Source organism: Colobus angolensis, unplaced genomic scaffold (genome assembly GCF_000951035.1).
Source record: "Colobus angolensis palliatus isolate OR3802 unplaced genomic scaffold, Cang.pa_1.0 Scaffold58, whole genome shotgun sequence".
NCBI lineage: Eukaryota > Metazoa > Chordata > Mammalia > Primates > Cercopithecidae > Colobus > Colobus angolensis.
In genome coordinates, this window is record NW_012119376.1 from 7099767 (window position 1) to 7118973 (window position 19207).

Sequence of the window (19207 nt, forward strand, 5' to 3'; positions counted from 1 at the left end):
GAAAGGAAAAAGAGAAACTAGATCTTCAGAGCACCTCGATTTCTAACACGGATTTCAGCAACCTCCACTGCTAAACGCTAGTCCATGTGCCACTCTCTCCTTGCAAATACATTTTTCTGGTCACCTGTTTATGGCTAGCCTGATCTTGGGAAACTAGAAAAGTTCAGGTCTCCTCTAGAACGAGCCCTTGCTCACTTACAAGGTTCCCACTGAGCCCAGAAAGGCTGACGATGTCCTCACATTGCCTTTCACAACTTGCTGAGATAAAGAATTCGCTAAATCTGAAAATGAGCCATGCTTGGACTAACCAAAGTGTCTTAAAGCTCCCCTACCCCTTTTTTTATGGTCCAGAACGAGCAAAACTCAACCGAGTTTGACTCAACAGAGCCAAAACTCATTTACATTTGTGTGACTCTGCAAAAAGAAGTCAGCTATAGTAGGGAGAAAAGGAAGAAGGCGAGAAAAGGGTACTTAAGATGAGTTTACATCCAAGAGAAGCACACATGTTTACAATCTATCTAGAATAATGTGAAGCACCTGTCCAGCATGTATGCTCAGACCCTCCATTCATTAGCACAAGCTGAAAACATGAATTACAAATTCTACACCAGCATCCTTTGCTTCCTCCATGACAGTGGGAGGTAGCAAGGCAAGTCCAACACTTCTCCATGACATAAGAAAGGCAGGCACAATACTGATGAGAATCAAACTGTGTGCCAAAAACAGCTATTAGGGTATTTGCTGTCCTCATCATTTTAAATCATACAAAGTTCTTCCTAGTTGATGCAGATATGTTTCTTTCTTCAAATTAAAACCAAAAAGCTGATAGGCATGGTGGTTCACACCTGTAACTCCAGCACTTTGGGAGGCTAAGGTGGGAGGATCGCTTGAAGCCAGGAATTTGAGATCAGCATGGGCAACGTAGCAAAACTCCATCTTTACAAAATTTTTTTTAAAAAATTAACTGGGCATGGTGCCATACATCTGTAGTCCTAGCTACTTGGGAGGTTGAGGCAGGAGGGTTGCTTGAATCCAGGAGTTCGAGTTTGCAGTGAGCTATGATTGTGCCCCTGCACTCCAGCCTGAGCAACAGAGTGAGACTCTGTCTCTAAAAAGAAAACAAAACAACCAAAAAAACTTGCATATCTTGCAGAAGTCGCTCCAGGGTTCATAGCACAGAACTAAAGCACTAAAATAGATCAATGCGGCATAAAGGCAATTAAAATAAAACCACATGAGGAATGGGAAGCTGTTATGGATGGTTCTCTCCAAGTATAAACACTGATGAATGTGCTCACACCCTGCATGAAAAATCAGTAGATCACCACATCAAGACGAGGAGAAATATGTCATTATCTGGACTGAATGAAGTGTCTGAACCAGGCAGGCAAAATGAAGCGGGCCAGGCAGAGGGTCAGCCAGGGAGGAGAGGTGGTAGGACACATACAAAGACATATGGGAAAAAAAGCTGTTAGAGTCTTTCTGGAAAGTACAACTGGCAAGAGAAAGCAATTAGGCTGAGACTGGCTCTGAAAAATCATGAAGCAGGTAAGCAAAATGGCTGGGTTATGGCTAGGGTAATCTCTGGGATTGTTCCCAAAGGGGCACTGAGTAATGCCAACAAGAGGTTTGCTGTCAATGGCTGCCTTTTGACAAAATAGCTCCAGGATTCCCTTGACAGTTTTATCTCATCTGGACAAGTACTGTTGCAAGTGACCTGGAAGGAAGAAAGAGACAATCCTGGATTGGGGCAGGATGGGAGTGGAGGTTCTTTAGTCCTTTAGAACAGAAATACTCCAAGTCAAATTAATGTTGGAGATGGGGGTAGGACAGGCAGCATGCCTCTTCCAGGGTGGCCAAGGACTTTTCATGGAAATCTACTGAGCACTGAAACCTCTGTATCCTTAGCATCCTTTGGCATAGAATATTGGTCAGAGTCCTGATTACTACCACCACCATCCTCCACCCCTTATCTAATATACATTAGGTGGGGCAGGACTTTAGTTGAGTAGAGGGCACAGGATTTAAGTCTATACTAGCTGAGGTCAATAATTGAGTGTTGGGTTTCTGAGTATACTCTTTAAGACCAACCCTCTCGGTGAGTAAGATATTAGAAGTCCTACTGCCAAAGCTGAGATTCCATTTTGGCACAGATTCTTTTGAATACTGCATTTTCTAAGAATCTAGGAGATGAAGGCAGTGGCTTTCTGGGACATGTGATATAAAGCTGGAGAAGCAGTTTCATCCCACAAACATTTATAAAGCACTGAGCTAAGAGATACAAAGATGAGTAATTTATCTAGATGAGCTCCTTGAGGCTAGGGTCTGATAATAGAACCTGCAAACAACTGCCAATGTGGTTGATGAGCTTCGCAACAGGATTATGTAAGGAGAATGGTGAGGGCACAAAGGAGAGGAATATCATTTTTACCTAGGAAATAGAGGAAGGACTTCAGGACACCTCAGCACAGTCTTCAAGGATAAGTAGGATAAGGAATTGAGAAAGGCTGCATGTTATAAGACACACACTGGGCAATTTTGATGAGGACAGCAGCTCAGAACATGTCCCCCTAACTTTTAGTGCTCAATATGCAGGGGAGCTATTGGGCTACTTATTCAAACATCTCTAGACCTGTGGTTTTGATCTTGGCTTTGGCATGTGGAAGGAAGAGAAGCCATGACAAGTATGCTATATTTCATCTTATGAGATGGCCTAAGACATAAGAATGGTGAGGATTAGGGAATACCTTCAGTAAAACCCTAGCCAACCAACATCATAGTCACATCTTCTATAGAAAAAGTCCCCCTGCCCAACAAGAACAAATTCAAAAATAGGAAGCTACCCTTGTTCCAAATGCATTTAAATCAACACAAAGATACAGGAAGCATAAAAAAGTAAGGTAATGTGACACCCTCAAAAGAACACAGTAATTCTTCACCAATAAATCCTAACCAAAAAGAAATCCTTGAAATGTCAGATAAAAATTCAAAATATTGATTTTATTTTTATTTTTATTTTTTTTTGGGACAGAGTCTCGCTCTGTCACCCAGGCTGGAGGGCAGTGGCCGGATCTCAGCTCACTACAAGCTCTGCCTCCCGGGTTTATGCCATTCTCCTGCCTCAGCCTCCCGAGTAGCTGGGACTACAGGTGCCCGCCACCTCGCCCAGCTAGTTTTTTGTATTTTTTAGTAGAGACGGGGTTTCACCATGTTAGCCAGGATGGTCTCAATCTCCTGACCTCGTGATCTGCCCGTCTCGGCCTCCCAAAGTGCTGGGATTACAGGCTTGAGCCACCGTGCCTGGCCGAAAATATTGATTTTAAAGATGCTCAATGAGATGCAAGACAAATCTGAAAATAAATATAAGGAAATCAGAAAATCAATTCATGATATGAATGAAAAATTAACCAAGGAGGTAGACATCTTAAAAAAATTCTGGAACTGAAAAATTCATTTAAGGAATTACAAAATATATTCAAAAGCTTCAGTAATAGACTAGACTAAGCAGAAGAAGGAATCTCAGGACTTGAAGGCAGGTCTTTTGAAACAATACAGTCAGGCAAAATATAAGGAAAAAAGAATGAACAAAGCCTTTGAGATATTCGGGACTATATAAAGCAACCAAACTCACAAATTATCAGTATTCCTGAGGGAAAAGAAAGACCAAAGATCTCTTTAAGGAAATAATTGATGAAAATTTCCCAAGTCTGGCAAGAAATTTGGACAGATCCTCCAGATACAGGAGGCCCAGCAATTTCCAGAAAAATACATTGCAAAGAGGACTTCACTGCAGCATATTATAATTAGACTGTCTAAAGTAAAAGTGAGCCAGGTGCAGTAGCTTATGCCTGTAATCCGAGCACTTTGGGAAGCTGAGGCAGGTGAATCACTTGAGTCAAGGAGTTTGAGACCAGCCTGGGCAACATGATGAAACCCAATCTCTACCAAAACAAACAAACAAACAAACAATACAGAAAATTAGCTGAGTGTGGTGACACATGTCTGTAGTCCTAGCTACAGGGAGGCTGAGGTGAGAGGATTGCTTAAATCTGGGAGACAGAGGTTGCAGTGAGCTGAGATCGCTCCACTGCACTCCAGCCTGGGTGACAGAGCATGACCCTGTCTCAAAAAAATATAAATAAATAAATAAATAAAATAAAAATGAAAGAATTTTAAAATCAGCAAGAGAAAAGCATCTAGTCACCTATAAAGAAAAACCCATCAGACTAAGAGTGGATTTCTCAGCAGAAACCTCTTAGACAGAAGAGAATTGAATGACATTTTCAAAGTGCTGAATCACAAAGAAAAGAAAATGTTGACCAAGATTTTTATATCCAGCAAGAATAAGCTTCATAAATGAACAAGAAATAAATTCTTTCCCAGACAAGCAAATGCTGAGAGAATTTATCATCCCTAGTCTGGCCCTACTAGCAATGCTCAAAGGAGTCTTAAACATGGAAATAAAAGGCTGATATTCACCATTATGAAAACACAAAAGTATAAAACTCACAGGTCTTATAAAGCAATCAAACAAAGGATTAAGAGAAGAGAAAGGAATGAATGGCAACAAGAGAGAATTCCACCAAACCACAAAGACAGAGAAAAAGAAAAAAACAAAGAATCTAGAAAATGACAACATGACAGGAACAAAACCTCACATACAAATATTAATCTTGAATGTAAATGCATTAAATGCTCCACTTAAAATACATCGACTGTCATAAAAGATTAAAAAAAGATCCAACTAGGCTGGGTGCAGAGGCTCACACCGATAATCCCAGCACTTTAGGAGGCTGAGGTGGGTGGATCACAAGGTCAGGAGTTTGAGACCAGCCTGGCCAATATGGTGAAACTCCATCTCTACTAAAAATACAAAAATTGGCCGGCCATGGTGGCACATGCCTGTAGTCTCAGCTACTTGGGAGACTGAGGCAGGATAATCACTTGAACCCTGGAGGTGGAGGTTGCAGTGAGTTGAGATTGCACCACTGTACTCCAGCCTGGGAGACACAGTGAGACTCCATCAAAAAAAAAAAAAAAAAAAAAAGATCCAACTATACACTGCTTATAAGAAACTCACTTTACTTGTAGAGACATGTGTAGACTAAAAGTACAGAGGTTGGAAAAGATATTCCATACAAATGGAAATCAAAAGTGAGCAGGAATCACTATACTTTTATCAGATAAAACAGACTTTAAATCAAAAACAGTAAAGACAAACAAAGTCATTATATAATGATAAAGGGATCAATTCAACAAGAGACTATAACAATTTTAATATATATGTACCCAACACTGGAGCACCCAGATTCATAAAACAAATATTACGAGACCTAAAGAAAGAGCTAAACACCAATACGATAATAGTAGGGGACTTCAACATCCCACTCATAGCATTAGAGAGGTTGTCAGGACAGAAAATCAACAAAGACACATTAGACTTAAGTTGGACTTTAAGCCAAATGAACCTAACAGACATTTACAGAATATTCTACTCAACAACTGCAGAATATTCTAATTGTTCTTGATCGGTAGCCTCAAAGTCTTATGCTATTACTTGGTTGAAAAACCAGTGGATAGTCATGATGGAATCAGTGACTACCAGTGGCAACTGTACTTGGTCATATTTTTCACCAAATCCATCACTATTAGGGAACATCCTGAGTTGGCTTTTGCTTATGAAACAAAAAGGACATGGGCAGGATGATTCTAATCTAAGACGTAGCCTGAGCTATCGATGGCTTCTTCAGTGTAGGGATACCACAGTAGCCCACTAATTCATAGATTTATTCAACCCTGCATAGATGCATGTAAGAAGACCTTGAAGTTTAAGAAAAGGGAAAAGAGAAGCAAAGACAGCAAGGGTGCAGTCTCCTCATGGAGGAAGATAAGGACCCTTAAAACCCACCCCCAAATCAAAAGCAAGACTAAGGGTAGGAAGGTGGAAAGATTTTCACATGACTAGCCACTAATAAAGTCAGGAAATATTCCATAACACATATTCCCTGGACCTTCCTCCCTTCATGACATTGAATATCAACGAGCTCTGCATTAATTCCTACCCTTGTTGCTCACCACACCAACAATGAGAATGAGCATTTGATCAGTGACAGAGCCTTGGGCACAAATAAGCAATGTCTCTTGACCTCCTTAATTATATCTAAAATGTTTTATCATCAATATCTCCCTTAGAATGGTCTATGCATAACTGCCAGTCACCAGTCACTTAAATCATTCAAAAGTCATTAGAGCAATCAATGGCAAAAGGAAAGATAATACAACATAGGTCTCTCAAGGATTCAATTTCAACACAGGCTCTTCAAGGGTTCTTCTGATTTAAGCTATCACTACTAACGCACACAATTGACCAAAAACACTATTAGTAATTACGACAATGGGACTACACTGAACATGAAATTAACAAATCAGTGGCAAAAGGAAAAAAATAGGAAAAAGCATAGCAAAGGTATTCAAGATTATGAATGATCCCTTAGCCCTTTCCAAAACAAACAATTTTAAAAATCTGTAAATAATCACCTCCAGGTGATTATGTAACAGAAATGAAAACTAAACCTGAATTTAAAATCAGAAAAATGCAAGACATACTTTATAAACTTGGTTTCTTTCCTATATATTAGACGTAAGCATAATGGAAGAAAAAATAACATATCCAAATTCTCCTCAATGAGCAAATATTTACAGCGCCTGGAATTTTTTTTTTTTTTTTTTTTTTTTTAGCAGATGCCCAAATAGAAGGATGCCATGTTACACATAATGATTTAACAGAGTAAATGCTCTCTTGGTTTAAAGTGTCTCTAAGAGGAATCAAAGGATTAAAGAAGGACTGATTTACAACACAGGCAGAAAAGCCCATTACTGTATGTCTCCTTTTTATATCATTTCCCTAATGATAACCTGGAATAGTAAATCAGACTAGTATTGATTCGGTCTCTTTTCTGCTCTAATTACGGCTTCTTCTTGTATCTCAGAGGAGGCTTTGAGAGGTTCCCCACTATTGTGAATCACAAACTGAAACCTCCTTATATGTATAAAAGTCTCTAATAAATTTACATTTGCTACCACATCACAATGTTTTCCATTTTGTATATCTTCATTCTCCTCCTTCAAATTTGTTTTTAAAAGAACAGCTTTGAGGCCGGGGCGTGGTGGCTCACGCCTGTAATCCCAGCACTTTGGGAGGCCGAGGCGGGCGGATCACGAGGTCAGGAGATTGAGACCATCCTGGCTCACACGGTGAAACCCCGTCTCTACTAAAAATACAAAAAATTAGCCAGGCCTGGTGGCGGGCACCTGTAGTCCCAGCTACTCGGGAGGCTGAGGCAAGAGAATGGCGTGAACCCGGGAGGCGGAGCTTGCAGTGAGCCAAGATCATGCCACTGCACTCCAGTCTGGAAGACACAGCGAGACTCCATCTCAAAAACAAACAAACAAACAAACAAAGGCTCATATCTGCTGTGTCTCATTCATATGGTTCAATTCTCTGTACAAAAATGCTTGATGATCTCATTGTGCATCTAAACATAATAATGTCCATTCTTTTGAATAGTAAGATGATGTATCTTTGTACATTAGGATAATCTTCATCATTAGGGGAAATACCCTGAGTTGAATTTCTAATAATGGTGACAATATGTAAAGAAATGTACATATGCATATATTCATCCATAGTCTCTCATCTGACACCCCTCCCACCAATTTTGTCAACAGCTCCTGTAGGTACACAAGATAGGTAGCTGGCTCTGGGGTAAAGCAAAAGATCATTGAATAAAATAAAGCCAAATAAGTAAAAGGAGAACCAAAAATATGTCCTTGGACACATTGAAACCATATTCTCTCCAGCTCTTCTGGCCACACACATACACATGAACACTAGACAAAGAAGGTCATTATATAATGATAAAGGGATCAATTAAGCAAGAGACTATAACAATTCTAAATATATGTATGTCCCCAACAATTAAACATTCCCAGCCAGTGGAGCAGAAACCTCTTCTGTTGCTCCTCTCACTGAAGACTGACCTTTCATCACAAACCCAGAACCACAGAAAACCTCACTGCCAGGTTAAACAACACTTTGGGTGAGGAAACCACCTTTAGAGCAGAGTTTATCAAACTCTTTTACAAACAGTCACTAAGAAAAGGTTAAGATTCTGTTTTTCACGTGTTTTAAGTTAGCATTCAAATTTTTTCATCATAATTTTAATTGTGAAGGCTGTAATTCTGGAATACTGGAATTATTAAAATTTTTAATTAAAACATATCACTCTCGAAATTTATCTCATGAATATGACAGCAATTTGAAAAAATCCTCATCCATCAAAGAAGGTGAAGAAACTCTTCTTTAACAGTAAAAAATGCTGTATTGTTATTTTTCTCCTTGAAATTATTATATTTCCATTCCATTTTCCCCAAATAATTTTCTCCAATATATTTTAATGCTAGAAAGCCTTTTATTAATCTCCATACTATACTTCTCTCTTAAGAAAAAGTATGTATAAAGTAACTTTTAAAATATTTCCTGTAACCATAAGGCTTTAAAATGTTCAATTATAAGCAATCATTACTAATGCACAAAATTGGTCCAAAGAACATTAATAATTATTTATCAAATGTCAATATGGTTAGCATGGAAAATATACTTTTATTAAAAATAAATTTCTAAAGAAATGGAGTTTGTTTATATTTCCCCCAGCTAGTTCATATGCCTATGGAGAAGTATTTTTTATTGCTATACAATAAGGTAGAATTTAGCACAAATTCCATATCAATTCTTTACCTTTATAGTTGTAAGCAGTAAGAAACCTTGTTTACATAAATAATAAGGGAATGAAGGAGACATCATCAAAAAAAATCTTTTCGTCTATCATCTTATAGTTCCTTCAATATTGCTGAAAGTCAAGAAGTTAAAACTACCTAACTTGAAAAATGATGTGTTTCCTGGTCCTTATAATCACTCCCTTTACCTGTATGGACACTAGCATTTTCATAGGTCTTTGTGGGTGGGACAAGATCTCTGTACCCCAGGGTGACACACTACTGTAAGACACAGATGGGTAACAGGTGTGGTTTTCTCTGTCAAGCAAGAGCAGAGAGACCGTAAAAGGTGAGGTGGAAAAGGAGATGTGGCAACGTCAGTTTTGAAGCAAATCAGTTTTAAGAAACGGAACTTAGAGAAGTTGGGAGCCAGGAAATTGCCTTCTTTAAACTATCCATGCCTTCACAGCTCATAGCAAGTCCTCACATCCTCCTATGCGCTGGACACTCCAGCTGTACCACCTCTCCACTAGATAAACATGTTGTTGCCAAACATTCTGTTCATGTATAAGCTTTGTACACACAAAAATGTACTTAGTTTAACACATGGATTCCCTTACAATATGTAAACCTACAGGTATATGCAGCTACTACAGGAAAAGTAATGAATTTTTTAAAAAGATAGAAATACAAATTTTGTTAAATCTACTAAAAAGAGAGAAAATATCTAATCACAGTATCCTGAGAACATAGAAACCACACTCAGCAAAGGGTTATAGTCCAATATATTTTATAATCTCAAAGAAAACCCTGGAAACAGTCCAAATGTTATTAAACAACAGGAAAACTGCTAAATGAATTATGCTACAGCCATATAATGGAAGTATATGTAACTTTTTAATTTGAAGAACATATACTGGCATTAGAAAATATTCTAAATGGTATTGAGTAAAAAAAACCAAGCAGGCAACAAAGTCGTGAATAAAATTTTATATTAATTTATAAAAATATGTGTATAGAAAAAGACATTTAAGAAAATCTATTAAACTTTTCAGTGATCATCCTTAGGTGATAAAGTTATGAACAACTTTATTTTTTATTCTATTGTTCTATCCAATTTTTCTACAGAGGGCAGGCATTTCTCTCCCAGTGAGGGTTGGGAGAAGGCACAGGGGGAGGTGAACAAGGTAGGGAAACAGGCTCTCTATCTCTGGGCTGCTGCATCTGGCTGTGGACTTCACAACCAGTAAGATGATGTTCATCCAGGGTTGCCAAACAGAGCTTAAATCCACACTACCTGGTATAGGGGTACATCCCCATCAGAGGGAGTACAATTTTCTTTCTACTCCTTCACGTAAGTTTTGATCATGTCTCTCCTTGACCAGTTTGATCCTTTTACCATGGACTTCCATGACTGGTTCCTTTAGGTCACTGATTTCATTCCCTCCACAGACAGATGAAGCAAATGCAATTAGGTTCATATCATGCTAACGTCATGAAATATCCCAGCTCATGGGTGCAAGAAAGCCTTTAGTCAGCAAGTAAAATGCTATGCTATGGTTTGAATGTGTCCCCACCAAAAGTAAGTGTTGGAAACATAATCCCCAATGCAACAGTATTGGGACGTCAGGCCTAATGAGAGGTGATCTGGCCATGAGGGCTCTGCCCCATGAATGGATGAATGCGGTTATGACAGGAGTGGGGCTTTGTTAGAAAAGGGTGCATTCAGTCCTCTTCTCTCTTCTCTGTTCCACCCTCTTTTTGTCCTTCTACCTTTGGGATGATGCAGCAAGAAGGCCCTCGCTAGATGTGGCCCCTTGATCTTGGACTTCTCAGCCTCCAGAACCATGAACCAATAAATTTCTGTTCATTATAAATCACCCAGTCTGTAGTATTCCATTATAGCAGCACAAAACAAACTAAGACACACTGTAAATCAATGTGGTTATCTGGGCCTTCAATGGGCAATATTGACTTCTGTGATATTATACAATGTCCATCTCCTACCTCAGTACATGTGGAGGGATCTTGACAATGGTATCCAAACCACCCAGAGTTTCTGCAAAAGAAAAATTACAAAGTTAAAAATAAATATTTAAACACTGAGAATATACACTGTACATGAATTTCTCTGTTAGTTTCTCTTTTCCCCAGGAATTCCTCTAATTATAAACTAGTCAATTCTCAATTATCTGCATGTAAGTCTTTCATATTTTAAAATCCTTTTCCCTTGAGAGTCCCAGAGATTTCCCTGGACCTTGCAAACTACTGGTGAGGGAAAAGTTAAAAATTAGGACACATTTCCCTATACAGATAAAGAACAAATAGTTAAATTCCTAATCTGAACCACTGAATCTAGTTACAACTGACTAAGATACTATATTCTTGTAATAAAAATAGAGAAAGAAGAGCTGTGTCCTTGGAAATACTGTTTCAATATCCTTACACAATAATTCATACTTGTGAAAGACTTTCAAATTCACAAAGCACTTACACAACATCTCATTATTCTCACACACATTTGTGACATGTTAGATTAAATTTTTTTTTAAATTACAGTATGGTTAGGATATCGATTGGAAGGCTCACATCCAAATCTCGTTAATCCAACCTGGATGTTCAACACTTTACCACTGTTTGTGGATTTTTCACACTATTGCTGCCTCCAATTTTAGAGATAATGAAAAGCTCACCAGTCTCTTTCCCAAAAAACTGTACTGTTTCAATCCTTCCAACTTGTCTCCAGTCTTGTAGCTCAAATTGTGTTAACCCCTTTCCTCACTCCTAACAGTCAGCAAGCCCTGTCTATCTGAATTATTTTCACTGGGGAAGGAGAAACATCTCTTCCCACCTTGCTCAGAGATCAGAGAGAATAACAAACATGAAATATATATATCAGAGACTCAAGGCTAATGACAGGCCTGATAGGATCTGGGCTTGATGTGGCCAGTGGAGCAAAAGAGTGGATTTCAGAAAGACAATCAGCAGAACAGAAAGATGAGTTCGGCAGGGTTCTTGGTATCGTGAAGACAAGGCCAATGGAGGAAAATGAAGGACTGAAGTCAATGCCTAAGATAAGACAGGATGACAAGAAAAGGAAGCCCTGAGATGCAGGTACAGGAAGCAGCTCAAAGGCCATACAGGCCAGCGCACCCCACCACTTAGCACAGCAGGGACTGGCATTCAAGACAAGCCGATGCTGCTGCCCAAGGAGAGGCAGTGACAGTGAACAACCAGATCAGCATGGTTTTCCCACAGGACAGAGGGATATATAGTCAACTAAGGCTGGGTAACAGTGCCCAGCTCTATAAGGCTAAGAGCAAGCTAGAAGAAAAGGAAAAGAGAAAAGGCAGTCACACAGCAGCCACTGTGAAACTACACCTCTAAGTGCAGTGAGACTCCCAGGCACATGGGATAAGTGTGGAACCCAAGGCGAAGAGCATCCAAGGTCAAGGTCAAGGAGAAAGCACCTTGCGGTAAGCACCCATGACAGAATGGTAGCTGGGGAGAGGGCACCATGGAAGCATCAAGAACGAAAGCAAAGTTAACCAAGTTCCAGTCCAGCTCCGCTCCAGCTTGTGACGCCGTGGGATCGGGGCAGGTCACTTATCCTCTGTAAGTTTCAGTTCCCTCATCTTTAGAAAGAAGATAATGACACCTTCCTCCTGGGATGCTTGTGAGGAACTGACAGGATCATGATCATAAAGGGCCTGACACGGTTCTTAGTTGCCAGTGCCAATTCCTGTCTCCCTTCTTTGATTCTCTCCCTAAATACTAGACCAGGTCCTGGGCTAGGGACCCAGTGGTGAGAACAGACATGATACGTGAATTCATGGAGTGCACATTCTCATTTCAAAGCATGATAGATGCCAGGAAGGAAAAGACAGGGAATCAGGCAAAAGTAGAAAAGGAGGTCCTACTTTGGACTGCGAGGTCAGGGCTTCCTGCTGGGGGTAATGAGACCATAAACGATTTACTTAAAGTGGATAAGGAGGGGTCACTCCAAGCGGAGTGAATACTAAGTGTGAAATGCTTGGAGAATCCCAACATCTTCCCTGACTCTGTCTTGCCACTTCAGTCCTAGCTGCCACCTTCTATCACCTGGATGACTGTACCAGCCTCTGTCCTGAGCTTTCAGCTTTTGGGCTTGCCCCTGAAGCTGCAGTCTCTGCTTAACACAGTAGCCCGAGAGACCCTGTCAGGACCCAAATGACAGCATTTCCTCAACCCCAAATGACTCCCCATCTCATCGTTAGAGAGCCCAAAAAGGACTTTCATGATCTGGTCCTCACTTCCTACTTCTCTCCCCTTGCTCCAGCCCCCTGACTCCTTGCTGTTTCCTGAAGCCATCAGATAGATGTTTTCCCAACTAGGAGCCTCCCTTTTAGTAAGGTTTTCCATGAATACCCTATTTAAATGGAAATTCCCCCTTTACTTCAAGCACCTCCTATCTTCTTCACCATTTTACGTTTTCCCTTTCTTAGCTCTTATCACTCTCTTTGCTGTCATGTATATTTTATTTATTTATCTTGATTATTGGCTGTCATCTCTCCAAGAGTCTGTAAACTCTTGGATCTTTTTGCCTGTTTTGCTCACCATGTTATCCCTAACACTTGGAACAGTACCAGGCATGTAGTAGGTACTCACTAAATATTTGCTGAATTAATGAAGTAAGAGGGTAGCTTACTACCCTCAGGGTAACTGAGTAACTGAAAGAAGATCAGTGTGGCTGAAATTCAGAGAGCAAGGACCCCTCTCTGTCATGAGGGTTTCAGTGGGGAATGACCCTTCTCTCCCATAAGGGTCTCAGAGGGGGATGACCCCTCTCTTTCATGAGGGTCTCCATGTGGGATGCTCCTCTCTCTCATGAGGGTGGTATAGGACAAGGCTGTGGGGTAGGTAGGAGCCAGGCCACGTAGGGCTGGACAGAACACACTAGGGACTTTTGTTTTTATCCTAATGGGATGCTATTCAGTGTTTTAACATGGCATGTCATGAAAAGATTGGGGTTTTCCAAGGTGACACTACTTGGGAAAAAGAACTTGAGCAGACAAGGAACAAGCAGTTAGGAGGCTGTTGCAGAAGTCCAGATCAAAAGAGAAGGCAGCTTATTCTGGAGAGCTGGCAACAGAGGTAGAAAAAAGTGGACAGCCTTAACATATACCTAGGAGGTAAAAATGAGTAGAGCTTGGGTGACGGACTAGGTAAAATGGCAAATTACAAAAATGTATCAAGGATGACTCTAGATTTCAGGTTAATGCAACTGGACAGGTGATGACATCAACTGATCATTTAGAAACACCAGAGGTGAGTGAGATTTGGCAGTGAGGTAGAGGTGGGGAAGAGCACAAGGTCATTTTGAGCCTTGTTGAGCTGAGTGCCTGTGAGCCATTCAGGTGGAGATGTTCAGTAGGTAGCTATGTTGCGGGGTGTGGGTTTCAGAGCACTGGTGTCGACTAGTGATATAAACGTGGGCATCACATTCACAGAAACGGAGCTGAAGCCATGGGTATGTGTGTGTTCAACTCCAGAAGAGCTGGGAGTAAGAGATGAGGGCTCAAAGTTATCCCTTGAGAAACTCAAATATTTACAGCTGGGGAGAGAATCTGGAGCTGTCAAAGGAGACAGAGTGGCTCAAGAACCAAGATGGAGCTGGTAGGGTGTGGTCATAGAAGTCAAGGTAAAGCAGGTGCCCAGGTGTGTCTAGTATCACCAGGAGGACCTGTGAGATGGGAGTGAGAATGGTCTGCCAGCTGGACGGCTGTATGTTACTGTTCTTCAGTAACTGTGAGTTGGTGGGATAATGGAGGTGAAAGGCATATGACAGCAACATGAAGACAGAGTAGAAGGTGAGAACACACATACAATTTCTACACTTTTTAGGGAGTTTGGCTGTGAAGTAATCACCTGTGGCTGGAAGAAAAAGCAGGTGGGTAGATAGAGAGAAGGCTGCTGGTTGGATAGATGTACCCTCTTCTCCTACTTGGCCTTCGTGCCTCTAGTTTCTTTCCTCGCTACTCCATTTTCCACATCTATTCTGCATAAGGCCCCTGATAGACATTAAATACTAAAAGTAGGACTTGGTTGCTTCCAACTTTCCTGCTCTGCAATTCTATTTCATCCCATCACAGCCTAGCTCACAAGCCCCCAGGACTGCCAGTTCCTGAAGTTCTTTCTGCCTTTCCCCAAGCCAACCCTCTATCCAATTCATTCCTTTCTACTCCCTGGCCAGGCCATTCCTCACCAACAAAAACAACCAACCAAGTAACACTAAATAAAGAGAAGATACATACATATGCCTTGTTAGTTATTCTACAGCCATTAACACTGATTTTCAGAGAAGTATCATGACAAAGTAGACAAAGTAGAAGAAGATGCTAAAGTTAAAAAACACATGACAATATGCCATATGTGGTATGATCTTTTGCAAAGGGAAAGACTCCAAAATGTCAACAGTGTTATCTCTGGATAGGGAGACTGCAGATTATTTTAATTTTTTCTTTATGTGGTTCCATTATTTGCAACATTCTAAAGTGAACATATATAACTCTTATAAATAGAAAAAGATGAATATTATTTAAAACTCAAGCAAGCAGTTAAAGTATTGATTTACTTATTGAATGTCTACCTTCCATTATAGGTGCAGAAGCAACCAAAGAAGCATAAACGGCAGTCCCTGTACTAAAGAGCTCACTACACTGTTGACATGTATTGTTTTGATTGACCAGTGTCCGTTCCCCTGGCTTCTGAAGAAGCATCCTAATTATACTTCCAGGAAACCATTTTCCCCAGCTCTGAATTTCAGTGGAACTTGTAGCCTAGGCCTAAAGCAGTTATTCCCTTCCATTCTTTGACTAGAGGACTGGTTCAAGGATACTCACATGAACCAGCAGGACAGAGAACAAGGGAAACCAAGGATCGAGCAGGAGTGACTGGAAAAGTCTAGCTCTCTTGATATGATCTAAATATGGTGACGATCATCTATCTCAAAACGGTCTCAGTGAGGAATGATGCCTCTCTCCCTTGAGGGTCTCAGAGTGAGATGACCCCTCTCTCCCATGGGGGTCTCAGTCTCAGTGAGGGATGACCCCTCTCTCTCATGAATGTCTCAGTGGGGAATGACCCCCTCTCTCCTGAGGGTCTAAGTAAGGGACGATCCCTCTCCCATCAGGGTCTCAGAGGGAGATGACCCCTCTCTCCCATGAGGGTCTCAGTGGGGAATAACACCTCTCTCCCATGAGGGCCTCAGTCTCAGTGAGGGATGACCCCTCTCTCCCATGAGGGCCTCAGTCTCAGTGAGGGATGACCCCTCTCTCCCATGAGGGTCTAAGTAAAGGATGAGCTCTTTCCCATGAGGGTCTCAGAGGGGAATGCTTCCTCTCTCCCTTGAGGGTCGAAGTGAGGATGACCCCTCTCTCCCACAATGGTCTAAGTAGGGGATGGCCCCTTGCTCCTATGAGGGTCTAAGTGGGGGATGACCCCTCTCTCCACAAGGGTCTCAGTGGAGAATGACCCCTCTCTCTCATGAGGGTCTAAGTGAGAGATAACTTCCCTTTAATGATGGTCTAAGTGGAGGATGAGCCCTGTTTTCCTGGGATGGTCTAAGTTTATTGTTGCCTCTTTTCATGAAATGGTCTAAGTGTGTTGATTCATGAGCCCAAAACCGTGGAGACCCATGCAGAGCATGTCAGTCAACCCACAAAGAGCAGGACAAGATCCCTGAAACAGTGTCTAATTACTAAATCACAGCTATTCTTGCAAGGGGTATTTTAGTTAAAGGAGTAAATAAATCATGTTTTGTGTAAGTCAGTTTAAACTAGTTTTTTTGTCTCTTGCACCCAACATATTTGTCAATTATACTGCCCATAAGAGCCTACCTGTGCACACAATCAACTACTATCCAAAATAGTAGGTACCCTAAGAGAGTCATGAAGGCAAGGATCTGAACCCAGACAAGCAACTGATCCTATTGAGGAGCTCAGAGAATGTTTCCTAAACAAGTTGGACCTTGCACATTCTGAAAAGGGAAGGACTAGCATGAGCAAAGGCAAAGAGAGAAGTGTGCCACACAGCATGTTCAACAAAGTGTTGCAGCTGACTGCCACTAGATCATTGAATCTTGGTTGGGGAGTGACAAGAACAGAGGCTGGGGCTAGATTCTGAAGAGCATTCTGAGGAATTTACACATTAATCTAGAAATAAATTATGGGGGTTGAAGAGTGACAGGTGTTTTGTAATCTAAACAGTGATGGGCAGTGGAAATGGACTGGAGTGGGAAAGACAACAGGAAAACCTATCTCTATGCCTTTGTTCATGTCTCCAGCATGCTCTTCTAACAAATTCCTTATAGGGGACATTTTATTCATCCACATATCCCACTGCTCAGTACCAGGGAGGTCTTAATAAATGTTTGCTAAATAAAGAAGCAAAGGAAAGAAGGAACTCATAGCTTCCCCATTCTTCAAGTGAAATCTGCTTCAAAAGCTCCACTAGCTCACACCAATTCTCCCCCAATCCATGGGCCCCACATTTATCCTCCCTTCTTTGACTTGCTTTGCTGGTTTGGTCAATCCAATTGCACAATGAATGCCCTGCACTGTTATTTAACTGTTTCATGCACTTCTGTCTTGTCTTGCTAATTACAGAACAATCACTGGGAAAGGAAGCACATCCACTCAGGCTGGTTTTTTTCGGACTTGACTCGAATAATCTACCTGCCTCAATGCTCAGCCTCCCCAATGGCTTTAAAGGACCTAAACTCAGCAACGTTGTGGTTTAACTTAATAAGACGTTGATGTCAGTACTCAAACTTATTAAAATACTAGATTAATCTCCTCCTCCCTGTTTATCTAACTCTGCCTAATTTGCAGCAAAATAATAACGAATACTAGGAATGGCATGTTTAAAGCACAATTGGGCCCTGCTTTATCATGTTACCCAGCCATCTGTGACCCTTCATTAGAGGCATTTTGGAATCTAGCTTTGAACCACTCTGCTGAATGACAATGGCAACGCAAAAATAGTACTGTGGCTTTAAGAGCCTTGCTGCTCTCTCAGATTTCTGGTCCATTTTTCTCTAACGTAAGCTAAAACGGTCAAGTGCTGGTTCTACCTACAAGACAAACTTCCTAGGCAATATTCTAGACAATTTTGTGACGATAGGCACAGGTTGAAAAAAAAAGATGCTGCTATAATTGTCTGTACACACACCCAAACATGTGAATTAAGACCATCTACATATTAAGTAAGAGTCACCTAAATCACTCAAAATTTTACACTTAGTGGAAAGCCTGCTAAAGGCTCTTCTCTATCTCAGGCTGCATCAACGCACACACAGTGTCATGACAGACAGTGGTGGTTCTTGGTTGCAAGGGAAAGGGAGTCAATTTCATTTTTCAATTGAGTGGCAACTGAGACATCACATCAGGCTCCCGCAAGGCAAAGCGAGGAGCCCGCAGAGCTAGCTGCGCTGGCTTCTTCTTGGCCTTTCCTTTCTAAAAAGCAGCACCACCACCCGAAGTATGCTTCTGATCTATATGCATTACCATTCTGACCATTTTGATTGCCCAAACCCAGCCTAATTGAAATGTCTTTCCGTTTTTTTCCGCTGCTGAGTTCTGCAACCTGAGTCTGAAGAGAAACACATATTTGCTCCCTGGAACTTACTTCAATGCTAGCACAGCTCACAAACCTAAAATCCCACCTGTCTGAAGGGCAGACCACAACAGAATTGCAGAGGTAACATGAACCCCGCCCGCATGTTATTTTTCAAGTGCAATAACCATGAAAGCTAACACTTAGCAAGCTGACCTCTATCAGGAAAACCAAACTAAATAAGCCTTTCCTTCCTGGTTCCACTCGCCAAGGATTCGACATCGGGGTTGTTGGTTTAACTTCCCTCTTCCCTAGAGGCGCTTCGCTATCAGGCCCCAGGTTTCGCACCGGCTCTGGGTCCTGCCTAACTCGGCGATGGGGAAGCATCGTCCCCAGCGCCGGGACTGGGAGAAGGGGGCCGCCAGGAGGGGAGGACAGCGGTTCCTGGGGAAGGTTTTGGAGAGTGAAAGAGACCTGAGGGGAGGCGGCTGATGTCCACGCCCGAGCCAAGACTCTCAAATCCCAGATCAATTTCCCGAGGCGACTCTCGTAATCGCGCGAACGGCACCCACGACCGACGCTCCCCGAAAGCCCCACGCGCAGAGGCGCGTGTTCAGCCCCGGCCGCGCAGCCCTCCCTCCGCGGCGAGCAGGTACCCGGCGCTTACCCAGGGCCCAGGTGCAGCTCTCCTTGATGGCTTTGTACTTGCTCCCGGACGCCTCCTTCTGCAGCTTCCTCAGGATCTCTTCCATCTTGACCTTCCAGGCGCCGGGCCGCCGCCCACAGGGAGAGAAGCGCAGGCGAGCCGGGCCGGAGACGCCGCCGCTGCCTGGCCCTG

The 19207-nt window shown here is 41.8% G+C and overlaps 1 protein-coding gene across 1 annotated transcript in view; it reads right to left on the minus strand.

Moving 5' to 3' along the window:
• The window catches only part of ARFGEF3 (ARFGEF family member 3), a 185815-nt gene extending 166694 nt beyond the window's left edge, over positions 1–19121 (minus strand). Inside the window, exons 1-2 of the mRNA XM_011962073.1 lie at positions 19037–19121; positions 10783–10834 (exon numbers count right to left, since the gene is read on the minus strand). Of these exons, the coding sequence (XP_011817463.1) occupies positions 10783–10834; positions 19037–19121 (137 nt within the window). The remainder of the gene's footprint in view (positions 1–10782; positions 10835–19036) is intronic.
• Positions 19122–19207: the final 86 nt, after the last annotated feature.